The sequence below is a fragment of the Rutilus rutilus genome (assembly GCF_951802725.1).
Source record: "Rutilus rutilus genome assembly, chromosome: 15".
NCBI lineage: Eukaryota > Metazoa > Chordata > Actinopteri > Cypriniformes > Leuciscidae > Rutilus > Rutilus rutilus.
Genome location: NC_140220.1, coordinates 26,002,700 through 26,030,526, shown reverse-complemented (window position 1 = coordinate 26,030,526; position 27,827 = coordinate 26,002,700). Strand labels below are relative to the sequence as shown.

At 37.9% G+C, this 27,827-nt stretch overlaps 2 protein-coding genes across 2 annotated transcripts in view; both read right to left on the bottom strand.

Annotated features, from left to right (window-relative positions):
* Window positions 1-11,717: 11,717 nt before the first annotated feature.
* On the bottom strand, window positions 11,718-14,539 carry sox7 (SRY-box transcription factor 7). The gene is made up of 2 exons (XM_084431679.1): window positions 14,105-14,539; window positions 11,718-12,876 (listed from the first exon to the last, which is right to left on the bottom strand). Exons 1-2 carry the CDS (start codon window positions 14,334-14,336, stop codon window positions 11,942-11,944), a joined length of 1,167 nt encoding a protein of 388 aa, XP_084287805.1. The 5' UTR covers window positions 14,337-14,539; the 3' UTR covers window positions 11,718-11,941.
* A 9,247-nt stretch (window positions 14,540-23,786) lies between these two features.
* pinx1 (PIN2 (TERF1) interacting telomerase inhibitor 1) overlaps window positions 23,787-27,827 on the bottom strand; it is a 29,122-nt gene continuing 25,081 nt past the window's right edge. The window contains exon 7 of the mRNA XM_084433362.1: window positions 23,787-24,613. Within this exon, the coding sequence (XP_084289488.1) occupies window positions 23,954-24,613 (660 nt within the window). The 3' untranslated portion in view covers window positions 23,787-23,953. The remainder of the gene's footprint in view (window positions 24,614-27,827) is intronic.

Below are 27,827 nucleotides of genomic sequence, written 5' to 3'. Positions count from 1 at the left end.
CTGATTAGTTTTCTGATAAAACTTCCATTTGTTGGTGAAATGATGGGTTAGTGTGACGTTGTCCCAGAGAGGCGTGTTACGGGCGTGTTTTAGTGAAGCGCTGTGGAGCTTCTGGCCCGACAGTGGAAACGCATGCCCGGTGCTATTGGCCCGAGGCTATTAGCCCGGCACGGCCCGTTTAAAGCCCTGGCCCGACAGTGGAAACGCGGCTATTCACAAATTTGGGGCAATATCAGGCGAAGTTGGCCTCGAAGCTCCGTTTGGAAAACGCGTCCAACCATCAGAGACTTGCCTGAAATTGAAACAGTAAGACTGTTTTTATTGCTCTACTGTGTGTAACAAACAGCAGCTAACTACTAATGCGGCTATTGCATGTAATGTTAGCTTCGAGGTAAACATGGGGAATGGACTCTACGAATGCTAGCCATATCTTTCCACTTTGTTTTATAGTATAGTTTATAATATAGTTTAAAATCTGATACAATTGTTATTATGAAGTTTGACCTCAGTGATAAACAGACAAGAAAATGATACAGCTATATTTTCATCGAATTGTATATTATATAACTATGACAACATATCATTGTATTGATTTTTTTATAGAATAGATAAGGATAGATAAATAAAACAAACAGTCAAGTAATAAGAAACATAAAGAAAAACATCACGTTACATGTCTGTAGAAGAAAAATATTAAATTTCTAAAAAACCAGAACGTGAAACAAGGCAAAAACACCACATGATAGCAAACGTTGATCTCAATAACCACTGTAATAAGCTGCTAAAAAAATTCGACTACATCTCCGTTAATGTAATCTACATTAAATAAAAGGTAAACCCTATGAGGGAGAAATTAGCAACAAATGTTTTAGCTCGTTTACTGATGTTAATGTATGTCTCAGTCAAAATGATTGTCTTTACCATTCAGAGACATCTTGATGTAGACGTCCTTCCATCGACTCTACATCTTCCCTCCAGCTCTGGTTCAGAGTCCGGCTCATACATATACGGTTGAATTCCGTAGGTCGCGGCCAGATCGGGTTTATTGACAACTTGCGCCATGATGTCAGTTTGTAATGATGCTGAAGTTACCTGCGGTGTCAACCCCCCTCCTTCCTGCAACCAATCAACGCGCCCCTCATTTGCATTATTAAAATGACCGTCCACGACAGCCAAAATAGCGCATCAGATCTCGCGAGACAATAATGCCTTCAGAAATAAGGGTCTGAGGAGCTCTGTGTTTATTTTTTTTCCACTTTTCTTGTTTAGAAGGGCCTGAAAGACTATAATACAGCAGTAGGTATCCAAGGTAATACTAGGTTATGACTCCTTTAAATACCTTTTAATAGCTGTTTTACCAGTGTCTGATTTGTTTTTGTTTAGTAAGAAACACACTGTAAACGCTAATCTGTCATCACGCGTCCTGGACAACTTCAACGGACTGCCTATTCTCCTGTCAATCATCCTAAACCAATCGACCACTTATCTATTATATTATCTATTAAATCAGCATCGTTCCTTCTATTATATGATGATACATGAACACTATAGTGAATATCCTGTTATGCACCTGTCAAGACGAACTGTCCAGCTTCAGGGGCACTATGACTCATTTCCATGATTTTCATTTGAAGTGAAGTCTTAAGGAAACAGATCTGACTATCCACCAGGAAAAGATGCCTTGCGAACTCATAAACAACATCACTCATGATGTTCAAATGTTTGCGCACATGAGGGGAAATGATATTACTTTGTGCAGTGGCCAAGGTCAGCTGCTACTGATCCTCCCCCTGTTGTCACATTGTAAACACATGGGATCAAGGCATCGGAAACTCTCTTTTGTCAGAGTAACATATTTGAGGATAAACGCAATGGTTTTTGGTATTGCTGTTATGTTGGTTGCGCTGAAGGGTTCAGATGTGATTCACAGGCAAAATGCTTGAATAATGACGCTGAGCACTTTTCTTTTTTGCTCATGTGATTTGTCTAGAAAGCAGGTATAAAGTCCACGCCAGACGTAACAGGACGAAACCGATTAAAACATCTCTCATCGTAATCATTACTGTGGTTTCAGGAAATTGGTTGAGTAAACACAGACACAATAGTTAGTGACTTCAAACAAGATGTTAGTGGTCGGCTATGATTGGTCACAAGCATCACGTCGTGCTGAACTCAAGACGTTTCTTTTTGTCACTCTATGAGCTGTCAAACCTATATATTTACAAACACGGAAGCAATGCTGACATTTTCATTCTCATCTCTGAAAGCACTGCTATTTTGTAATTCACGATTCATAAGAATATTAAATATATGGCTTAATGAGTTTTTGCAGTTCATGTAGGTCATAGATTACTGGAACAAAAAATTCCAGAGTGTTGGGCTGTCACCAAAACTCTTGCCAGCGGCAGGACAGGAAATGACGTGACTTTTTACACAGACTAAATGAAAGATCCACATTGCAATTAGGAAGCACAATAGGAACATCCTCCTCCACATTGGGGTTAAGAGTTATGACACTCCTGGGAGCTCCTGTGCTTTACAAAAACAAGCCTGTAGAGTTTGCAGCCTACTCAAGCTGACCCTGCTAGGATGTTCACAGAATCATGATCTGCATCAGCAAAGGGTCTGACACACTGATTACACCTACAGTAAATGTCAGCTCCTTATGGGGATTTTGGGTCACAAGTGTGGAAGATCCTGGCACAGATTGACTGCTGAAACTATAGCTTTGTGTTTTCTCAGGATGCTTTATACAATAAAGCATCCAATCTTGCGGCATAAAACGATTTAAAATAGTCAAGAAACTCCACATAAAGGGCTTCATTTTACAGTCTTTCAAATTATATGAAATAGTTTGACTTTTTATTGTTTTGCACATTTAAAAAGATAATGAATTCACATTTTTAATTTTAAATTGTCAAATGCCTGAAAAACCCATTGACCCCTACACTACTTCATATTACATTTATAATATAACCAATTTAAAATGAATGCTTGTCCCTTGATTGTTGAAATTAAATATATATATATTTTTGAAAATAGAAAAAGATTTGGAAAACTTGACTTAACCAAGGTCTTTTTTCCCCAAAAGTTTGGAGTGAGTAAAATGCATTAAAAAGATCAAAATTGACAGTAATAACATGTATAATGCTACAAATCTATTTTTAGTATCAGGTATGCATAAGGTGTTTTTCCACCATGTTCTGATAAGTTGTCTAAAGCCTTTTCTAACATTTCCAATGACATGCAGGTGCATTTGTTGAGCTGTTTCATATTTAAAACATTACATTTCACAATTAGTATGCATGGCGAAAGTATCCTGACAATGCTGAGCAGGAGGAGACAAGGCGGTAAAATGTTGATATTGGAATCGCTTACCGCTGAGCAGGAAAATGAGGAGCTGTATTCCCTCTCCCGTGGTTGGCAGTGGAACTCCAGCCTCATTTTCTCAGTTAATGGCACCTTTCAGTATCTGCGGTAAACAGGTGCTGGACTCAACAGGGCTGGCGTATTCACACGCAGGTACAGGTGGGTGGCCGTTGGCTGCTTGCAGCATCCCTCAAGTTTTCCAGGGGTTCCCATCTGTATCCATGCGCTGGCTCCACCACATGGCACAGGGCCCTGGGCCGGGTCTGGTCCATTCTTTAGCTGGCCTTGCACCACGCCTGCACCACATCTGCCTGCCGAGTCTGTTGTTCTACCACAATGAGCAGGAATGCAGGAGAACAGCTAGACCTATAATCCCCAGCCACCAGTAATGGATGCCAAATATGAATAGTAAGCAGGTTATTATTATTCTCAATCCACATGCTGGTATGTGCAGTGACCATATTGACAGACACAGACTCCTGTTCCGTTTGGAAAGTTTGCTGTGACATAGCAGAGGGATTAGGTATAAACTATTGTCATACTTTAATATGAGACAATAGTTCTGTAAAATTACAGGGCCACTGTCACAAATGTTGATTTAAATTTATGAGGGTGGTTTGATTTGATTTGATTTATTTGACAATAAAAGTTAAAACAAGTACAATCAAGCCCAAAAGACCAATTCATACACATTTTTAAAAAACTGTCGAGGATATACGCAATAAAGCCTCAGGCTTATTTCCATTGTGGTCCTCTATATTCAAAATATAGGTTAGGTTATTATTGAAGTCTGTTTCTGCTACAAAATGGGTAAAAAATAAAAAGGTTATAGCGATTTTTTATCTATCTTACAATTCTCATACTTGTGACTTAATATTTCACAATGTGAATTTATTTCTCATAATTCACTTGATGGTAAATACGACTTCAGAGGACGTTCATGTGTAATTTTTACCTAAAAACCTCATATTGGCGATAATTCCGATAACACGAGGAAGCAGCATTTATATCAAACTATTTTCCATTTATATCTCATAATAGTGACTATATCTCAAAATTGCAACTTTATTTATCATAACTGCCGTAATATTTCATAATGTGAATTTATTTCAGACAATTGTGACTATACTTTATCATTATAAAATTGATCTCATATTTTACATATAGGCGAAAATAGACTTCCATGGATTATTGTAACTTTGAAACTCTTCTTTTCTCATCATTCTTTGTGATGTCTCTCTCCGCTGATATTGTCACATTCATGTCTTGTTTTGTTTCTGAATCATGTTTTGTTTAAGTTTTAGGTCATGGCTTTCTTTGTTACTGTTTTGCCTGAGTTCGAGTTCTCAGTTTGTTTCCATGGTTTCTAATTAGTGCACACCTGTTCCCTGTCTCTTTGATTGCTATCCTCATATGTAATGTTTACTGTGTGTAGTGATTATCGTTTTTGGTGTTTATTAAAAGTTGTTATATCGTTCATTACGCGTCACACATCTAGTTTTTTACTTCACACTTACCCGTGACACAAATAATACTATCATGACACAAAGCTCCAGACCAGCCCAACACTGTGTAAAAAAAAAAAAAAAAAAAAAAAAAAAAAAATAGTGTAGTGTGGGGTGGTTTTTGTATATTTTTACTAGTAGTTGCCATACAGTATTTTTACTGTAGCGCTATAATTTAATACAATCTAATTTGACTGTATAGTGTGAAGAAGAACAGCACAAAATGACTGTGATATAGCGGCATGTGCTGTAAAATCTTAATGATTATCTGCTTCTGCATTAGTCATCTCATAACTGTTATTGTATGAGTACTATACTGGCTATAAATAAATAGAGTTGCATTTGCTGGTTTATTTTGGTCCAAGGTACAGGATTTTTTTTTTCCCAGAACAATTTGCATCTGCCTGCATTAATTTCAAAGTAAAAATCACAGTATTCTATTGTTGAATCAATAGAATAAATTTTACAGTGTACAGTATGTGCTGTCTAACTCATTTTAGCATATGGGCTGACGTTATCAGGTGGGTTTTGTCCACACCCAGTCAGAGCTCGAGCCAGTATGTCTCCGACAGGGGCGTCAATATGCATGACCTCCTCTCCCTCGGGACACTTAATACTTTACCCAGATGTGCTCAGCAAGGTCGTCACACCATCAGATACCCGTTGTGAGGAAGATGGCGCGTGCTGGACTGCTCTCTTGCATATTTGCCCAGCGATGTGACGTCACTGCTGAGGAAACAGGAAACAGTTGGGACTACCTGACATCCACGTTCCACAGAGCTGACCTGAGAATGGAGCTGATCCAGGGAGCAATCAGAGAGAAAAAAACAACAAGAACCCATTAAAAGGGGGATTTTTTTAAGGGTTGTCTTAAAGGGTTGTAGTAAGATGGACACAAATTCATGCAGTGAAAGTGTTTTATGGACATTGTACACCAAATATAGACATGAATAAGTTGTTAAAATAGACAAGTTGGTTGTTTTCATTTTTAAATTGAATAAAGAATGCATAACTTCATTTTACGCATAAAAAGAAAAACATTCTGCACATTAATGTAATTCTCAGGCACTGTAGTGCTAGCCAACACTCTGGCCTATTTGAGGAACATGGAAATAGAGGCCATTCTGTGGGTGACATTGAGTGCAGTGTATTCTTAGTATGTTGCATGGAGAATTATTCAAGTTTCACACAGGAAAAGATTGTAGCAGATGAGTTGATTGTTTGCCCTGGTTTCCTGAAAGTCAGCAGTCTCCACAGAGACTACAATGGGCCGGGGTGTTTATGAGAAGTGGTGAAAAAAAAGGCTTTTTAACTTTTAACTGCAGAACACCTCTTATTTTAATGCAGTTAATTTTTCAAGAGAAATCATTAAAATATAGTATAATATTTTGAAATATGTCCAGTAACGAGCTGGACAGTTCATCTGCGTGACTACACGCTACATCGCTTAGCTTAAAAAAACAAAACAAAAAACCAAACACACTCACCTAAACGGTTCACACACTCTTATTATGTCTTATTTTTAATTAGGGTAATGTGTCCAGTGAAATATGATTAAAATAGTGCTAATCTATTTGAAATATAATATGTACGAGCGTACTAACGCGACTAAAAGCAACACTACATCGTTGTTTTATCTGAGAGAATCTAACGCGCTCACCTGACCTAAACGGCCTTTTCTCGCGCATGCGCCGTATGAATTTGAATGAACTTAGCCTAAACGGTGCTTTTCTCATTTATGCAGCGTTGGAAGTTTATGATTCCCTTATATTGAATCGGTTTTATGAGTAAAATTAAAAACAACTGATAAAACACTGCCAACTCTCATGCATTAAGTCAACAAAACAGCTTGCAAAAATGACATGTAACGTTACATTTAGGCCTAGCCTACCTCAGAAAAACAATTCAATGACCATCATTTAGTTAATAACTCTAGTGAGGAGAATTAATATATATATATATATATATATATGTGCTATGCACTTTATTACCAGTACATGCTATATTTTACTCTTTTAAAAGTTGGGATATAAATAAAAACTGCCTTTAATTCTATACGAATCAGTCAATTTTAACCAATAATAATAATGTACCAGCTGACAAGGTTCCATGTTACGTATTTAGAGATATTTTTTGGGGAAAAATTACATGTAGCCTTTCTGATATCCAAAATGAATCCATATTGAATTGAATTGAATCAAGATCGGAATCGATTTCGAATCGCAGGTTTATGAATCAAAAATAGAATCGAATCATGAAAACTCTGTCAATCCAGACCGATAAAAACAGCAACAGTTCTGTAATATGTTTATATATCTCTAACCGGTAAGAGATCTCAAATGGGTTGATTTGTAGGCTATGATTTGTATGATTTGTTGATTGTGTGAGTAGGCTATGCGTTTCATACAAGATCTGGCAACTGGACAACCTTCAATAATATATTATTGAATATATTATATGCATCCTGGCCAAATTTGCCCATTGGCCTCTGTCCATCATGGCCTCCTAATCATCCCCATATATAGGCTCTATCACTCTGTCTCCTCTCCACCAATAAGCTGGTGTGTGGTGGTTTGTTTTGGCACAATATGGCTGCCGTCACATCATCCAGGTGGATGCTGCACATCGGTGGTGGTTGAGGAGATTCCCCCCTTCCATATTTAAAAGTGCTTTGAGTACCTAGAAAAGCACTATATAAATGTAACGCATTATTATTATTATATTGATGTGATTATTTATATTACGAGGTTTGGGCCATACATTTACATTTATGCATTTGGCAGACACTTTTATCCAAAGCAACTTGCATTGCATTTCAAGGTACACTTTTACATTCAGTTCATATCAGTTTTTACTTTGCCTGGGAATCAAACCCATAACCTTAGCATTGCAAGCGCCAACGCTCTACTGTTTGAGCTACAGGAAAGCTCAAACAGCATAACAATACCATACAAATTACGAGAGTTTCCCGGGAGAAATAGGAAAACGGGAGAAGGGCGGGAGATGGGTGTGAAATACGGGAGACTCTCGGGAAAAACGGAGTGTTTAGGTAGGCATATGTCTCAAACCGAAATTGGACCAATCAGCTGTGAGCAAACTGTGATGTCTTGCACAATAAAATCATTCCCCCAGTTTCTCTTGCTCCAAATTAAAGGTCACTAGGCTTATAAATATTTTTAAATACAAACTTGTCTGGCTTTTAGCTATGATTATTTATTATAATTCATGAACTCAGGATCAAAGCTTGAGTTGACAGTGAAAGTTGATGATCAGTGTCATGGAACCAACAAAGCCTGATTGAAATGGTTTGGTTTTGTCAACTTGAAGCTAATCCTGTAACCCTGAGTTTGTTCATCTAGCATTATGGTACTGGCCCCAGGAAGGTAGATCTCCTGGAACATGATTGAGCACTGGGCACCCCTGGTGTAAACCCACTGAGCACAGTACAACCAAGGGTTGTGTCCGAAATCACATAGGCCTACTTTTTAATAAGTAATTACTTTGCGACCACTAAAAAAAGCATGTTCTATAATATGAACGTGTGCATGTAATCTGGACGTACTCCATTGATATAGTGCAAATTAAAATATATTTTCATATGAATATAATACCTAATCAAGCACTTTGTTCCTCCTCTATTATATTGTTAATATCCCCATGTTCAATAAATAATAAAAAGGGACTTTTTGAAGGGTCTTTAAATTGGTCTTCTTTACCCTTAAGAATATTATCTTTTCCATTACAATGCATGAAGATATTTCCCTTAACCATCGAGTTATAGTAGGCCTTTTTGTCTTTTTCCAATAAATGGCGATGAGTCGTTTGGCATGTAGAATACACATGTCTATCAATCATTATCACCTGACTTAAAATAACGTCATTCACAGATCCTCTCCTGTGGCCTCATGGGATAGTAGTGTCCATCATATGCACACTTCAGAATCTCGACAGTAGTAGTAGGTCATCTGGGTACTTTTTGCCTACTCTTTTATTAGTACTGTGAATTCGGACATACATATATTTGTCACATACTGTTTTTTGCCTACTATATAGGGAAGTATGCGATTTCGGATGCAGGCAAGCTTAAACCGCCCAATTTACCTGAATTCACCTAATGGTACCTAATGGTAGATTAAAGTCACCATGCATGAAATCAAAATAGACAACTCTTATTTTTTATATATTGCAGTATTTATTATACATGATTTATTTGTGCACATACAGTATATATATATTTTTATTATTATTATATTTTTTTTTATTAATGTGCCCTCTAATCAGAATAACTTCCCCTCCCTCTTGCAGTGACATTTCTTCTCTGATTACGTGTTTACTGGAGTGAGGGCGGGGCAACCTGTCACTCACATGAGATCGACCAATAGCAAACCACAACCATCCAATGATCCAATCAATTCTCAATGGACAAAATCAAGTCCCGCCAAACATTTGTTCTTGTTCAAGAAGCCTTTTTACTCGGATATATTGCAAATTCCATTTCATGCCGATTTAAATACACATTGCACATTACCTCTGTCTTTTGAATCAAGCACACAATGGCGAGGTCAGTTGTAGACAGAATTACAGTGTCAGTCTAACTGAAATCAAACTATTAAAATGTACAGTATATTAACATAGCCTACTTATTGATGTTGAAGTGCATGTTACCAACCATGACACAATGCCCTTCCCCAAGGCCAGTGGAATAGGTTGTATTGGGCCCACTTACTCTGACCCTAAAAGTTCATAAGTGTCATAAGCCACAATTCAGGCCTCGGCCTGCGGCTGGTGGCCCCAATCACCCCCTTTCTCCCAAACCTTAAGCATTCAGTCACAGGCTGTTAATAACAACCTCAGTTGTGAAAAGAAATTGGAGTCGCGTGATGAATGTGCCTTGACCGAAACATTTCATAACAACGCATACGATGCCTCAACTCACATCATAACCACGAGCTACTAGCACTTGTCTTTGGAGCCAGTGACAGAGACAGATTAAGAAAATCTGTGCTGAGCCCGGTGTGTGGCCAAACCAGAGGAGGGTCAAATCGAAGCCCTAAAAAAACCACAGTGTGAGATATTAATCAACGAGAGCCATGTTTCCTCCCAGCTAAAATGAACAGCAGGTTCCCTTTCCCTCGCCATGGGCTCTTTTAATGCGGGGACCGGCCGGGGCCCAAACATCCTGACGGAGAGAGGCTTTACTCTTATCAGGCAGGAAACACTGCTTCTCCGCCACATCCTCTTTACAAGAAACACGACTCAACCGTTCCCAAAAAACGCAGGAAGACCAAGCCAGACTCCAGGATTTGTCAAACGCCCGCCACCGCCTCCCTCTTTCCCCCACTTCAGATTCCTTTTATCAAAAAAGAGGAGGAATTTGAAAAGAGAGGGAGAGAGACAGAGGGAGCAAAAATGTAAAAAAAAAACTGAACGTGTAAAACAGTTGACGGGGACGAGGTGTATTTATTTATTTCGCAGAGATTATGAAAGTCTGCATCAGCAAGATAGGACGGGCAGCAGAGGGGGGCGAAGGTAGGGTAGGAGGGGAGTTCCAGCGTTCTGCTTAAGACACGCACCCAGAATAAGGGAAACAAAAGGCCTGTGGAGATGGAGGCGGAGAGAAAAACAGCAGAGCCTGTTTTACACTAATCCTCTGATCCGCGGAGGAGTGAAACTGAGTGCATAATGGGTGTTGCTGATAGCAAACTACGAACGTAGGGTGGACACCGCCAGTGGTTATGGCGACGGCCCGCCACGCACAGCACAGAGAAATTACAGGTCAGCTTCTTGAAAGGACCTCAAACGGTCCTAAAAAATGCATGGAAAAAAGCTCCAAAAATACTGCAAACATAAATGTTGAGCTATAAATAAAATATTTCTAAGAAATATCTGTGGACAAATATCCATGAACAGTTATTAGTATTCTGTAACTTTCCATAAATCAGTTTCTATACTCACTAATGATAAATAATAATTACAAATGCAAAAAAAAATTAACTTTCATAAAGCTTTTTATATCCTGTCATACTATCACTATCATAATAATGAAACTAAAAAAGAGCTGAATACTAATAGTTACACTGAAAAAAAAGCAGTTTACTTACTACTACTAGCAGAGACACCCCCCCCCCCCCCCCCCCCAAAAAAAAAACCTTGATCTACCTGTAATTACAAAAGCAAGAGTCTTTTTTCCTGTATTTATATTGTGTTTTTATTTAGCCGCATCTAATTCAGATGGGACCTCAGAACATTCACTTAATATATCACAAAATGATGAGCATCTGCAACATTTTTTCTCAAATCCAGACCTACAAACAGAATCACTGTGTTGTACTTATATGGGCAAACACAATGCAATTCATCAAAAGACCTCATCATCAAGAATGGTGTTCAACAAACATCAATAATGAGCTACGTTACTCCGCTTGTTATTGACATCTGTGTGGACATCAAATGAGAACGCTAAATGTATAAACTCAAAATTTTATTTGAATTAAATTAATATGGCAAACCTAAATCGGCATACAATAGTATTCATTATTATTATTATTCTTTGAACTGTTTATGAGTATACATATAATTTTTTTTTTAATGAATGTAAAGGGAAAAGAAAAGGCAACATTTCCTTCAAAATGATGTCTTATGAAGGAAGAGACCAGCCTCACTTAAATAATTTTTGAGGTAAAACAATTGAGGTTTAAAAAAACAAAACAACTGAATATATCTGGACTGAAAAAAAAAACAATACAATAAGCTTTAATGCAAAGCAATTCGATATATAAATAAGCTTCATCGCATATGTACATGCTTTTGTGGCAAGATATGAGAGCATTTCTGTTTGTCCAATTTCTTTTTTTCTTTTTTTTTTTACTTCCGTTCTCCTTTTGGAAACAAAGATGGGAATGAACTTCAGTTTATTTTTTAATCTATGCATCCCTGAGGTGTCCTTTGACTTCCTGTAGCTTCTCTTTTCCGCTCCCTCCACAGCCCCCCTTTCACCTGCCAGTCATATTGCTGACCCACGTCGAGCCCACAGTCTCTGTCTGTGTCAATTGTCCCTGTTTTGGCGTTTATGAAATGCTGTAGTTGTTATAGTAGGCTGCCGTGGCATCGGCCAATACGGAGATGAGACTGGTTTCCGTAGCGCTGCTCGAGCAAACGGAAGCCGGCGTTACCTGGATGTGTCCCGTGACTGTCATCCCACCCTGCTCAGGGTGATAACTGGTGGAATTTAGGTACTGGTCGAACTCATCTCGGTCGACCTCACCCAGCAATTCAGCCTGGCTCAGCTGGTCCAGACCCTCCAGGTGCCCCTGTTCTGGAGGGGGTGAAAGCTGGCCGAGGTGCCCCTGGTGCCCATGGTGGATCTGAACCTGTTGGAACGAAGGGCTGTAATAGGACAGTGGATGTGCTGGGATAAAGGTCGCCCCACTTCCCTGGTGGGACATCTGGATGTGACCACAGTGCAGAGGTGCCTGCTGGGAGTAATCGGGATGGTAAGGGGGTGGACTGCTCATGTGCGCCGGCGTGGGACGCCTGTCGTCTGGGCAAGAGGCGGAAGACGAGCAGGAGCTGGTGGAGACTGAGCTGGAGGACGAGTAGTAGGACTGGTGTTCATGATCCACGGCGTCCAGAGGCGACATCTCAGGTGGCGTGGGCAAGCCGTACGGGTACGTATCGAAGCTGCTGTTGGAACTGGCGGGGTCTCTGAAGACCCTGACGCCGGGTAGAGCTGCGCTCGGAGAACCGAAGCCGCCACTCACACCGCTCTCGTCGTCTTTATCCAGGGGGTGACAGCAGCGAGGATCCGGGAGGGAGTTTTCCGGACCGAGGGTGGTCAGGAGGAAGCCGGGGTCCACGCGTTTACAAATGCGCTTCAGCTGCTTCTTCCTACGGGGACGGTACTTATAATTGGGGTAGTCCTGCATGTGCTGAACCCTCAGACGCTCCGCTTCCTCCACGTACGGTCTCTTCTGCGGTGGAGTTAAAGCTTTCCATGACTTTCCTGTTGGAGAAAAAAAAAAAGAACGGACACATTAGACTCAATTATGTTTTTTTAAAGGATCTATTTGGAGTTTTTGAGATTGACCAATTACAAACTAATAGCTTGACAATCACATTAGCACCAACACAACATAATTACATGGTTCATTATAAGCATGGTCTTTAAAGCCACATTTAGTCTGTCTGCTTATATTCTGCAGCAGACAGAGCTAGTTTAATGTCTTTATAAGCATTTTTGAATATTTCAAAAGAAATAATACAAATATTCATCAACTATAATTGTTTATAATGTCAGTTACAAAAAAAAAAATGTACACCACGGTATTTAACTTACTTTTTAACGGTACATTATTTGTTGCTTGGCATTAATTTTATAACGTTTGAATTCCAATATTGGCAGTAATTATATTGAGTTCATCATTTTTAGTTTTTAAAAATACTTGAAAGTGTTTTAAAACCAGGGCAGTATAGAGAACAAAATGTGTAGTAGTAAAAATTACAAATTATAGTTACAAAACTTCTTATTAATTATCCAATGAGGTTTTTCATTTTTGTTTTATTTCTTATGCAAACCTGAAGATCAGACTTATTTCAAATGAATGAATTATTTATATATTTAATTATTCTACATTATTTTACTAATTATTGTTAAGTATTGACATAATTTTTACATTTTATATAGGCCTACTCTCTCTCTACATATATATGTGTATTAAGTGTTTTGTTTTTTGTTTTACAAACAAATTATTTTTACAGATTTATAAAGGCCTAGTATGCTGTTTATGTTTGGGGAAAAAAATCTCCCACACTTGTGAAATGATAAATGTGCCCTTGATCTAAATTTAATTAAATACAATCTAAAAATGTGCCGCATCTCACTGTGACTGCTTTATTTATTTCGGTTTTGTTTCAGTTTATTTTCAATTCAGGTCCGTTTCGGACAGATCAACGCTTTCTGTGTGCTTTCCGCTACCAAAAAGTATTTTAACTTATGTCTACAATTAGTTTACAATTATTAGCTACAGTTAGCTACAATTAGAAGGGATAAAACATCACACTTTATGTAATCAATGCACAAAACAACTGTGCAACAGAGAATGAAGTCTCACAATGAAGTCTCGAAAACTTGCCATGCAGTGACAATCTCCTTTAATAATAATAATAATAATAATAATGAGATGTTGATATTAATAGTAATTATTAGACAAATAATAATGATAATGTCTTACCCAGCATCTTGCTGAGCTCGGCGTTGTGGAGGTCTGGGTTCTGCACTGCGAGTCTCTTGCGCTCGTCTTTGGCCCACACCATGAAGGCGTTCATGGGTCTCCTGATGCGCGGCTCCGACACCTTGTCCGCGGGAGCTCTGTGAGAGGTGTGTCCGTCAGGTACGTCCGCGTTTCCCGCAGAGCACTCAAAGCTCTCCGGCCAGGACGAATACGCGCTTATCAAAGCAGCCATGTGCGCTCTCAAAACTTCACCTTCCCCTTTAATTCAAACTTTGTTTCTCTGGCGCGAATGTGACCTAGAGATGTTCTCTCCGTTTTGAATCTAAATCAAAGTAAAGGCGCAGTAAGAGATGAATTTGACTGAGCAGCTGGTGGTTGAAGAGCACTGTGAGAGAGATCGACTCCCTCCTCTGAAGCTGTGTGATTCACTGTTTCCTCCGGCATTGGGAAGCGCTTTATATGTGAGGAGCAGCTTCCAGCACAGGCCCACGGGAGGATCTCAGCTCCTCCTTGACTGCAACCTGAGACCAACGACGGTGAGGAAAAAACGAGGTGACAAAAATATTTCAACAGCTTTACTACTAAATCACGTCATTAGCTGTTGGTTGGGTTTGTTTTCATGACACGTTATTTTGATGCTAGTGATGGATAAGGCTGTTGCCCGTTTTCAGTCAATGTAGTAGACACTTCATAACAATTATTCAACAGACAAATAAGAGAATATAATTGTTAAAACGTATAAAAATATATTATGCTGTATTAGTTTTCCCAGTTTTGTTATGTTCGTGAGACAGGCAATCACACTGCAAGGTATACCCCTATGTCATGTGACCTAATAAGTGATAGTGATTGTGCCTGTTTTGTTTAAATAAAATATCCCAGTCAGAGCGACTGGATGTTGTGAAAGATAGCGTATTTCGTGAGTTATCTGTGTGCTCTGCTAACAGGTTATAAATATGGGCCCAGTGAGAGTGTTACGGGATATGTCATCAGAGCTGAGAAGGCAAATCACTGCTTTGAGAAATGGAGGTCGCGAATCTGAGTGATGGCAATTGACTACTAACTAACTTTTTTGCTTCTGGTTTATCTTATAAGATAAGGGGCTTGTTTGGTTGGATAAACCCTACTAATTGCAGGTTCTTCAATGGTTCTTAAGTTCAGCAAATCACTTTCTCAATATCAAGAACAATTTTACTGGTTCTTTGGAGATTAAAAAAGTTCCTGATGTCACAAGGTTCTTCAGATCAAGGTATTGGTTCAAAGCACCAGTAGGCTTCATATAGGCCTACTGTAGCCTGTATGTTTTTATTTTTCATGCATTATCTGTATGACGACTTCAGATGCAAAAGCCTCTAAGTCCGTCTAAAGTTTTTGTTTAATATTATCATTTTTATCAGGCTCCTATGTAGGCTATAAGTTTCAAGTACCGGCATTTCTGAATGGGCTGAGGCTGGGATTTAGTGAGTTTGAAGTTAAAGTATTTGATGAACGTATGTGCGGAGAGCATTAACTCAATATTATTATCTAATTTTTGACAAAGGTGGCTTCTAGAGGCTTTTGATACATACATACACATACATACATACATACATATATATAACGTTTTGGTTCAATTTGAAACATTTATGTGTAGGACTTATGTCAGGGATAATTTCTAGTTCATAATTGCGTGTTGTTATATCTGAATGTTTGTTGTCTTGATCCACAATGATATTATCAAGACATGAAATGATTAAAAATTCTCACTTACACTTTATTTTAAGGTGGCATTGTTACAGTGTAATTATTAAGTACTGAGTAATATTAATTAACAACACTTAGGCTACTATATGGGTTAAGGTAGGATTAGGGTTTGGTTGAGGGTTAGTCTCATGTAATTATGCATAATTTATTAATATGGTAAAGTACATGTAAGGACACTGTAAAATAAAGTAAGGACAATTCCTTAATTTTTCAATGTCAAATCGAAAATTCACACATCCAGCTGAAGTTGTTATAAAATGTGGATGTAGGAAGCTATTTAAAAAATAAGTGATTTAACCAATAAGGCACAAGAGGCCATGCTATATTGTGAATGGTCACGGCTAAATGGTGTATTAGGCACAACCTGCATTAAAAAATAGCAATCAGAGGCCAGGACCGGGATTATCCGTTTTATGATTTTTGATTTAAAATTTGGAAGCATGCAATAAATGATGATGCCAGGCTCGAGAGAGTGTGAGTGGGGTTATTTGGCATTTGGATATAAAATTCGAATAATTAACAATAAATGCATGTTGGGATTGGCTGGCACTGATTTTTTTTTAAAAGACACATTTTGTCGTGAATGTTTTCACCAACTAGGTGCAATTTAAGGCTTATCTTACCGTTTGTTCCACTAGAGATATTAAGCAAATAAAAAGTGTGGTAACCAACACTGGTTTCCCCCTTTGCTACAAAGGACTGTTTCTAAGATTATGTCGTCAATTGTGCATAGATTTTAAAAGATCGCAATGGTGGTGTTTAAATGTTGATTTAAATAGATTGCTATATTTAGTTTTGATGGGGCCGTCTGCATACATCCATGAAGCCATTCTTCAGAAATCATGATGTGTTTTACATCTAGTCTCATTATTCATTCCTGCTGGAGGAAACTGTTATTCAACAGCGTCACAAGCGTGACACAACAGATTTCCCCGTACTTGATCTACATCATCTTACTCATCAAAACCGGTCGTTGTGCTCAATGATTCACACCTCAGGTAGTTCAGATCCTCATACTTCTAGCTTGAGGGATTCTAGCTAGATTGTCAACATCAGAAGGTGGGGATCCTGTTGACAGGTAGTTCATGAAAGCTGCCGGAAAGAGTTCAGAATAAACCAATGCTCTACTTAAGAGAATCTGAACAGAGAAACCGATCCCATGTTTGACTTTGCTCCAGTGTTTGAGAGCTCGTGGTAGGTTCCAGTGCAGCGGACAAGCAGAGGATGAACACCATTAAAATGTGGGACTCATTCCTTGCAGGAACAGGAAGAGGAGCTTGATGCCCCAGATTGCAAAAAAAACCATTACAACAGAATATGACACTACACTGCTCTCCTCGTCATACCTGCATGTTTGGGTGTGAGGTGCAAACTGTTCACTCATTTGTGCCGATCACTAAAAATCTTTACGGGTCTGGATTTTGAGGCATTATTTCACGTTTCATTTGATTAACGTTTGGGGAAACGCAGACGTGTCTGCTTTGTGTCGAGTGTATCCGTCTATGATGAGTGCAGGGTTTGGACCATTATATTTGGACCCTGATGTAGCTCCGCCCCTTTTCATCAATGAGCTTATTATGTTCAGTCTTCCGGTTTGTATTTCCACAGCATGAAGGAAAGATCTTATGGATAAGATGTTTTAGAGGCTAAACTGTAATGCCCCCTTAATCTAAAAAACAGTCCATAATTTTTTTCACATTACCATATTTTCAAAGGGCCATGTACAAATTTGGGGTCGGTAGGATTTCATTTTTTTGAACATCTCACTGCGGCTGCTCACCAATTTGATCAAAAATACAGTAAAATTCTGAAATGTTGATCCAATTTAAAACAAGTCGTTCTTTTTTTTTATATATTTGGAAAAGTTATTTATTCCTGTGATGGCAAAACGTATTTTTTTTTCAGCAGTCATTACTTTAGTCTTCAGTTACATGATCCTTCTTTGTAAATCCATTTTCTTTTTTTTGGCCATAAAATATTAAATGAAGCATTTTTTCTAAATGGTAATCATGGGGTAAAGTGTGTCAGTCAATCGGCTAACAGTGCTGGTAGTAACTGATTACATGTAATCTGGATTACGTAATCAGATGTATTACTTGCATTCAGACCTTATTACATTTTAAAATGCTGATAATCAAATCAGAAACTTTTTTACGGATTACATTATTGCATTTTTCACACAATGGCATTAAACTATAATTTATTGATTTTTCTTAATTCTTCTATCCACACTTTACATTTTTTCTTTCTAAAAAAATAAGATTGTATGTCATGCTGTTTAGCTTTGAATATATTCACAGAATGGCCATGTAAATGTCATGTAAATACATTTGTGATGCTTCTAAATTTGGGGACAAACACACCTTTAAAATATGCGATAAATAATTATGCAAGTTACTTGATATATAGCTGTGAAACACTGTCTTCATCATATACAGTGACCTTCGATAATTATTGATCTGGACAAAAATATTTCAAACAAAACTTTAAATGTGTAATATCATTGCCATTTTCATATTTATTATTGTTTCGTCATGTAATGCAGGGATTCACAAACATTTTTGTCAGACAAACCTCTATGACCTAAAATATTTACTTGGAGACCCGAGGTTTTTCAATTTTTCAATAATTGAACAGCACATTTGCATGTTCACAGCTCTCTGATGTCGAATAATGGTTACATTGACATGCAAAATATTAATATTTGTATTGTTCAATTGTTTTATTTTTTCAAATATTTTATTCATTTTAATTCTACATTTGTACCCCCCTGCAGTTCTTTCATTAACCCCAGTTTGGGGAAGCCCTGGCACAATGCTTAAAGCATTTCATGTTGTTGAAAACAAAGAATGGAAAAAAACATTCTTTCCCCTTTAAAAAAAAAAAAAGAAATATCAATATGGTACACAATAATCCCATTCAAATCAATGTGATAAACGAGTTAGGTCAAATGGTATCTAAAAGTAATCAAAAATGAGTGAGAATACATTACCTAAACCGAGAAATCTAGATTCCGTTACGAACTACAATTTTCGTCATGTAATTTGTAATCAGTTGTTAGGCCTACAATTTACTAAATAAAAACCTTTTCCTGATTACATTTATTAACTTGTTTATAAAGTTTTGCAAAATTATGCATGGCAAACATTTTCATTCAGTTAACAGAAATATTTTCAGTTTCGCTGGCCCCCCTTATAAATTTAACATGACACAGCTTACCCCTATTGTGGGACAAGTTATGTCACTGGACCACTTTATTTAAATAAGTATATTTAAAAGCTCATTTATCCTTTGCTAGAAGGCAAAATAAGCAAAATGTGATGATCCTCCTATTCCAATTTAAGGATTTAATCTGCCCTTTATATGTTTTTTTTTAAAGAACAACTGAAACAATGTCCATCTTCTTATCCCTCTCCTTTTGACAAGCACCTCAAAAGATTCTGGACATGGACCGTGGGAATAGGTAGGATGTAGCTCTATTATTTGATCATCATAAACGGGTTTGGCGATGCTTTCAGATTTACCTCAGGAGCAGATGCCATTTATAGCAGCAGTCAAGACATGTAAACAAACTAAGCTATTGCTGTTAGGCAGATTCTACAATTATTGTTCGGAGTAACATAAGCTGTCTGTTTCCTTTTCCCTCTTTTTGCTCCATACGCCCACTCAGACTCCAAACAAGATTATCTTGCTGGGGTTTCTGCTATTCTCTCAAAAACGGCGTATTCTTGAAAATGTTACTTTGCTCAAGTCTCTTTAATTCATTCTTGACAGATGCCCACAGGTGAACAAACAGCGCGGGAAAACGTTGGATGCCATTGGATCTGATTAATCTGATAAAACAGGACATCCTTTGGTATGGCAGATTTTCAGAGGATCAATATTGACCGTGTGACAAGGTCATTAGGATTTTAAACAAAAGCATCGTATTTGCTGCCAGTTACTCCGCACCATCTCAAGACTTAAGTCATATATACTTAACATACATTGGATAAGCTCAGCACAATAGACAACATTATCATTATGAAAAGACCTCAAAACCACACATTAGCGTGACAAAGAAAAGCAGGGTCGTACAATTCATCACGCGCTTCAAAAAAAAGGAAGAAGTGTTTGTTTAGCGTCATCATTAAGGATACGTGCATAATAGGTGAGATTAAAATTAAGTCCCATGATCCATGTCCCAAAACTGTCTATTTGTATTAATCACACTGACAGTAAACACTGCTGACATGTTGGGCTGGTCAAGTTATTTCAGAGAAGATAAAGATGAATCAAGCTAGATTCGAATCAAGACATTAATTAACAAAAATATTTTTTATCTAAAAAAGAAAAAAACTGATTAACTTGAATGGGAATGACTTATTTCGTCACCGAAACAATAAAGCGCTCTTCAGCCGTCATCTTATACAAATGTTTTAAAGGGGGTAAAAGGAGGGAACGGGCAGACAACTTTACGCAATTTGTACAAGCAATATTCACAGAGCTGGTTTGTCAACATTGCATAAGTTGTGCATGTGAAGAAGTGATTTTTCAAGCGTAATGGAGATTCGAGGTGACAGTCACCACCTGCCACAAATTTCACAATACACTATAAATAAGCTATTTCTAACAAAGCTTTAATACCACACAGGATGATGCCTGAAAAAGCTTTACAAGGATGTGGCAAAATAAAAACAACAGATTTGTTTTGACCATTTTTAGTCATTTCAATGTACATGTGCCCAGTATTAATATCATACTATTTATGATCAGTATATTAACTAGTTGGGTGGAACTCAGAATTTAGGACATGGGTCAGAATTTGGATTTTCCCTATTTCACATGAATTCAATTAGTCCAACATAAATGATGACAAAGCTACATCATTGATATTGACAAATTATGCCCGTATTTATCCCATAATGTAGAATACTTTTTTTCCATTTTGTCACAAATATTTAGTCAAAAAGTTAAATGCTTGCATAATGATTAACAGCCAAATATAAAACCCATTTGCCATTCAGCAAAACAACAAAACAACAACATTGTTTCCAAAGAAATATTTGTCTAAATTTTTTTAATCTTTTGATTATACACATTTGTTTCCATTTTCAACTATTTCTGGGAAATTACTCTTTCTTCCACCATGGACCACATAAAAAAAAAAAAAAACTTTAAATAGAACAAAAATTATATGAATTAACTTATAGAGGTGGCATTTGAAACATTATTAATAAATATAAGTTTCTCAAAACATTACAAAAAGTCTGCATAATGTTAACTCATACTGAAAGAGAAATAATTAACCATACTTACAAGAAAAAGTATTAAAAACTTAAGGGATAGTTGATGAATGAAGATCTAATGAAGATATTTTTTATCATAAAAATGATAAACATCATTGAAATGAAATCATGTGAAATTTTCACATATAAACATTCATCAACTCACTCATCACTTGTGATAAACAGAAGCTAAAGCATGTTTACTTGACGTGTGAACCAATGAGGTTCATTCTCGTGTTACGCAGCACGTTTGAGCTTCAGCAAGAACCAATGAGGTTCATTCTCGTGTAACGCAGCACGTTTGAGCTTCAGCAAGAACCAATGAGGTTCATTCTCGTGTTACGCAGCACGTTTGAACTTCAGCAAGAACCAATGAGGTTAATTCTCGTGTTACGCAGCACGTTTGAGCTTCAGCAAGAACCAATGAGGTTCATTCTCGTGTTACGCAGCACGTTTGAACTTCAGCAAGAACCAATGAGGTTCATTCTCGTGTTACGCAGCACGTTTGAACTTCAGCAAGAACCAATGAGGTTAATTCTCGTGTTACGCAGCACGTTTGAGCTTCAGCAAGAACCAATGAAGTTCATTCTCGTGTTACGCAGCATGTTTGAGCTTCAGCAAGAACCAATGAGGTTCATTCTCGTGTTACGCAGCATGTTTGAGCTTCAGCAAGAACCAATGAGGTTAATTCTCGTGTTACGCAGCACGTTTGAGCTTCAGCAAGAACCAATGAGGTTAATTCTCGTGTTACGCAGCATGTTTGAGCTTCAGCAAGAACCAATGAGGTTCATTCTCGTGTTACGCAGCACGTTTGAGCTTCAGCAAGAACCAATGAGGTTCATTCTCGTGTTACGCAGCACGTTTGAACTTCAGCAAGAACCAATGAGGTTAATTCTCGTGTTACACAGCACGTTTGAGCTTCAGCAAGAACCAATGAGGTTCATTCTCGTGTTACGCAGCATGTTTGAGCTTCAGCAAGAACCAATGAGGTTCATTCTCGTGTTACGCAGCACGTTTGAACTTCAGCAAGAACCAATGAGGTTCATTCTCGTGTTACGCAGCACGTTTGAGCTTCAGCAAGAACCAATGAGGTTCATTCTCGTGTTACGCAGCACGTTTGAACTTCAGCAAGAACCAATGAGGTTCATTCTCGTGTTACACAGCACGTTTGAACTTCAGCAAGAACCAATGAGGTTAATTCTCGTGTTACGCAGCACGTTTGAGCTTCAGCAAGAACCAATGAAGTTCATTCTCGTGTTACGCAGCATGGTTGAGCTTCAGCAAGAACCAATGAGGTTCATTCTCGTGTTACGCAGCACGTTTGAGCTTCAGCAAGAACCAATGAGGTTAATTCTCGTGTTACGCAGCACGTTTGAGCTTCAGCAAGAACCAATGAGGTTCATTCTCGTGTTACGCAGCACGTTTGAACTTCAGCAAGAACCAATGAGGTTCATTCTCGTGTTACACAGCACGTTTGAACTTCAGCAAGAACCAATGAGGTTAATTCTCGTGTTACACAGCACGTTTGAGCTTCAGCAAGAACCAATGAAGTTCATTCTCGTGTTACGCAGCATGTTTGAGCTTCAGCAAGAACCAATGAGGTTCATTCTCGTGTTACGCAGCACGTTTGAACTTCAGCAAGAACCAATGAGGTTCATTCTCGTGTTACACAGCACGTTTGAACTTCAGCAAGAACCAATGAGGTTAATTCTCGTGTTACGCAGCACGTTTGAGCTTCAGCAAGAACCAATGAAGTTCATTCTCGTGTTACACAGCACGTTTGAGCTTCAGCAAGAACCAATGAAGTTCATTCTCGTGTTACGCAGCATGTTTGAGCTTCAGCAAGAACCAATGAGGTTCATTCTCGTGTTACGCAGCACGTTTGAACTTCAGCAAGAACCAATGAGGTTCATTCTCGTGTTACACAGCACGTTTGAACTTCAACAAGAACCAATGAGGTTCATTCTCGTGTTACGCAGCACGTTTGAGCTTCAGCAAGAACCAATGAGGTTCATTCTCGTGTTACACAGCACGTTTGAACTTCAACAAGAACCAATGAGGTTCATTCTCGTGTTACGCAGCACGTTTGAGCTTCAGCAAGAACCAATGAAGTTCATTCTCGTGTTACGCAGCACGTTTGAACTTCAGCAAGAACCAATGAGGTTCATTCTCGTGTTACACAGCACGTTTGAACTTCAACAAGAACCAATGAGGTTCATTCTCGTGTTACGCAGCACGTTTGAGCTTCAGCAAGAACCAATGAGGTTCATTCTCGTGTTACACAGCACGTTTGAACTTCAACAAGAACCAATGAGGTTCATTCTCGTGTTACGCAGCACGTTTGAACTTCAACAAGAACCAATGAGGTTCATTCTCGTGTTACACAGCACGTTTGAACTTCAACAAGAACCAATGAGGTTCATTCTCGTGTTACACAGCACGTTTGAACTTCAACAAGAACCAATGAGGTTCATTCTCGTGTTACGCAGCACGTTTGAGCTTCAACAAGAACCAATGAGGTTCATTTTCTTTCCATATAACAGATATATATAGTATAAATACTATGGCATACTCCTATGGCCCATATTGGTCTTGTAGAAAGCATAATGCTACTTTCTGGAAACCTGACAACAACAAAAAATCTGTTACATATAAACACACAACTTCACTTTCAGTTGACTCATGTTTTTAATGTGTTTTGATTTAGTTTAAGTATGAAGATACAAACCAAATATGAATTTAAATTCATGGGCTTCATTGCCATTAATTTTGATGATCTCAATATTAAAATCATGATATCAAAAAGCCAATAGTTTCAAGAGCAGTCAGTTGTACAAAATCATTTTTTCTGTTTTTTCTTGTTCTTTTTGGGCATTACATTGTCAATCGCTCCCTCCTCTTCATCCTGTTCTCTCCTTTTCTTTTTATCTGAAACTTTAGAGTCCGTATTCTCAATTTCTACCGTTTTATGTTTATCTGTATGAACCTCAGATGTTTTTTTCTTCCCTTTTTTGGGCACCTCTTCTTCAGTGGCACCATCCGTTACTGTAGGGGCGCTGCACATTTCAGCCCCATCCTCCTCCCTCTCCTCTCGTTTCCTCTTGCTCTTGTTCTTTTTCTTTTTCTGTGGGTAACTAGGCTCTTCAACACTCCCTCCTGTTACTGAGGTCAGAGCATCTTCCTCTATCTTTTCCACTGTGCCATCTTGATCCCTCTCCCTGTCCTTTTTCTTCCTTTTCTTCTTTTTGGACTGTTCCATATCACTGGTGTTTGGGGAGTCCTCCATGGAGGCAGATGTAGCCAGTGGAGATGGTGTGTTGCTGCTGACGGCTGGGTCACATGTTCCGTGAGCCTTCTTGATCTTGGCCATCCGCTGGGCAAAGTACTCTTGCATGGTCAGTGTGCTGGTCACTGTATTTAGTTGCTCCTCTGGGTTTGGATTAGGTACTGTGTCACTGTCTTCTTCTCGCTCTTCCTGAGAGTCAGGTCCACTGCTTCCCTGAATGAAAGAAATGGGCAAATATGAGAGATATGAGATAAATATGAGTATCTATCTATCTTTTTCAAATATTAATAAAATATAAAAATTATTGAAACAAACTGTACACAAATTATTATAATTTATTGTAATGAAAAATGACTTAATGCCTAATACAAAACACACACACACATATTTATTTATTTATTTATTTATTTATTTATTTATTTATTTATTTATTTATTTATTTATTTATTTATTTATTTATGTATGTATGTATGTATGTATGTATGTATGTATGTATGTATGTATGTATGTATAATTATGTGATAATATAGTATATGATATTTTTACTGTATAAAAACTAGGGGTGGTGAAAAAAATCGATTATTGATTAATCGCGAGTATGTTATGGACGAGTATGAATCGATTATTAAATTTTCAAAAATCGATTTTTTATTAAAAAAAAATAAATAAAAAAATAAAAATCCACTCTGCCTGCATTTAGAGCATGTTATGTTATGAGAGGCGAATCACAACTACTTCAGAAAACCCAGCACAATATAGGAACTACCAGGCAGTGACGTATGTGTACGCTGAAATAAAAAGTATTTCACCTCAGAAAAACGGACGTTCCTGTCCTGTCAGCCGTTACTGTACTCATAGCGCACACTCTTCAGTTGCACGCGCAAATGCGGAGGCGCGCGCCGTGTATCGCTTCACTGTATATAAAGTGCAAAGGAAACTACGAGCATGCAACGTTGTTACGTTGTAAATTAGTAAGTCATGAAATAAAAGTAAAATACCAATAAATCACGTTACTGGTACGTCGTGTGTTAGCTGAGAAGGATTTGCATGCAGGTATGATTTTCATTCTATTCACCAGGAGCAGTTTCCATGTTTCATTAACAGTTCTTGTTAGTATTGTGTATTCACCATGGTAACTGTCGTTTCAATATTAACCCCAAAATGCCACTTTATTTTCACTTTGTGTTATTTTTTATATTTGTAAAATACTGTGGTGGCTCATACCAACATTGTATTAACAAAAGCTAGTTTGGGACTGCTATTTAATATCTTTAGCTGAACACCTTGTCTTTCTAGAAGAAAATTGTCCAGTTTCTACAGTATGTTGGTTCTGATCTACTTCCTAAAGGAAATAAGCCTTTCATTTATTTGTTATTGTTTAGTTCAACTTGATGAGTCACAACACAATGTGATGTATTCATTTCTGTGTTCTACAGAACATAAGCTACATACAAATAATTCTGAAGTTATAACTACATGACACAGAAAGTGCTTTGAGTTGTTACTCAATAAAAGAGTTAAGTAATTCAGCAGCTGACTTTTTTTAATACTGCAATCACTTTGTAGTGTATTTTCGTTTACTGTTGTGAACTGGAAAATCAATAATCGCTAATCGAGAATCGTTAATAATCGAAAATCGACTGTAATCGAATCGGGACTTCAATAATCGTAATCGAATCAAATCGGGAAATCAGACAGATTAACCACCCCTAATAAAAACTGTATAATACAATTATAATGTATATTGTTATTTTGGGGTGACGAGACACTTGGCTCACGAGACAAGACAAGATTGGTTTCACGAGAACAAGGCAATATTTTTGAACAGTATTTTTAAGAAATCCTCAATGACAAAATTCATGACTACAAAAATTATCTGCAGGTGCATTTTGAAATGTTTTAACTAATCATCTTGTAATGAATGTCATTTCCGTTCTACTTTCTGAGTATGAATTATCAAATGCATTGAAAGACAAAAATCAACAAGCACTATAAAAGGTTTTGCCACAAACTCAACTGACTGGCTTCTCTCCTGTATGATGAGTCTCTTCAGACCTTACTGTACATGAATTATGAGCTTCCAAAACTTCTGATTGAGGCTGTGTGTGACCTCCTTTCTACAAATTATAATACAGCATAAATAAAAATAACAAGTTTTTTTTCTTAGTCTTAAGTGCAAACAATAAGTGCAACCATAATCAAAGTACTGTTCTCAATATTCAAAGTGCAAACAGAGACCAAAAGAGAGACCAGAGTTAAGAGGTGCACACTGCACAGCCCATCCCAAGATTGGTTTGATATTGGGAGAAAGACTACTGTATGTAGCCTGTTTTTGCGCGCATCAGAGAACTTGCGTTTTACTTTCGCGATCGCACATACTCTGTGTATAGGGAGCGGTGGTACATTTATCAGACGCTTACCCCTTATTAACACTGCACACATCTTCGGAGCATTACGGCTCCGACGCAGCTACCGGAGCTGATCGCGGCCACTCTAGTCAATGCTTGTGTTTATACCATCCAGGCCGCAGCACGTTTCAGAAGCAGCTCTCTGACCTAGGCTAGGCTCTGTTGCGCAACGAATCATCCACCATGGTCTTGTCATTCATCTCATCTTACTCTGGTCATGTGATCAGTGATTCTGAATCTATGCTAGTTTCACCCTCAAACCCCATCATGGCAATATATGTTGCGAGATCTCGTGGCACGAGTTATTAAATTTTGTAAAAATAACAGTAATATTCTAAAGATCAGACAAAGAATGCAATGTGCAAGTGGAACAAACTGATGAAATGATCGCATCAAGCAGTGAGGGGGTGACTTGTCAGTCAGGAAGGAACAGGACAACCCACTTCAATTAATTTAAAAGTAACATGATGTACACACCCATGTACGTGTCACATTAACTGTTGTCAATCAAACTCCTGTCATGCTGAGACTTGTCCCAAGTATCTCATGACAACACAGAACTGCGTATGAAGTATCTGCTTAGAGACATTTACAAAAAACTCTTAGCTTCATTTTTAGAGAATTTTTTTTAATGTCTAAAGAGAAATACATTTCCTCTCAATCTATCAAGAATTCGATTCTGTTAATTCCTTCATATTTTGTATGTTGTATAATATTCACCAGCACATCTATAAAGAAGAAACAGTTTAAAAGGAGGCGTATCTCCAGGTCACTGTGTAAATGGCTGGATTAAACAACTGATTCTTGAAAAACTTGTCTGATGAGTGAGAGTTTTCTAGCATAACACAGCTTAATCACGACAGGCAAACGATAGCAAGACATAGTGACTATGTTGAAAGACCACAGAGGAACATTTTAGATTAAACTGTCGTCCTCCAATACTTTATCACGGTGACTCTCTCTCCCATTCGTCTTCATTTTGCTAATGGCCTCCTCAATGCATAATGATTTGCAGTGAA

Excerpts from the sequence above, each read along its gene's own strand:
- sox7 (XM_084431679.1), bottom strand. The coding sequence starts at position 14,336 with ATGGCTGCTTTGATAAGCGCGTATTCGTCCTGGCCGGAGAGCTTTGAG. Across the intron at positions 12,877-14,104 it reads CGAGCTCAGCAAGATGCTGG|GAAAGTCATGGAAAGCTTTA; the intron begins GTAAGACATTAT and ends TTTCTCCAACAG.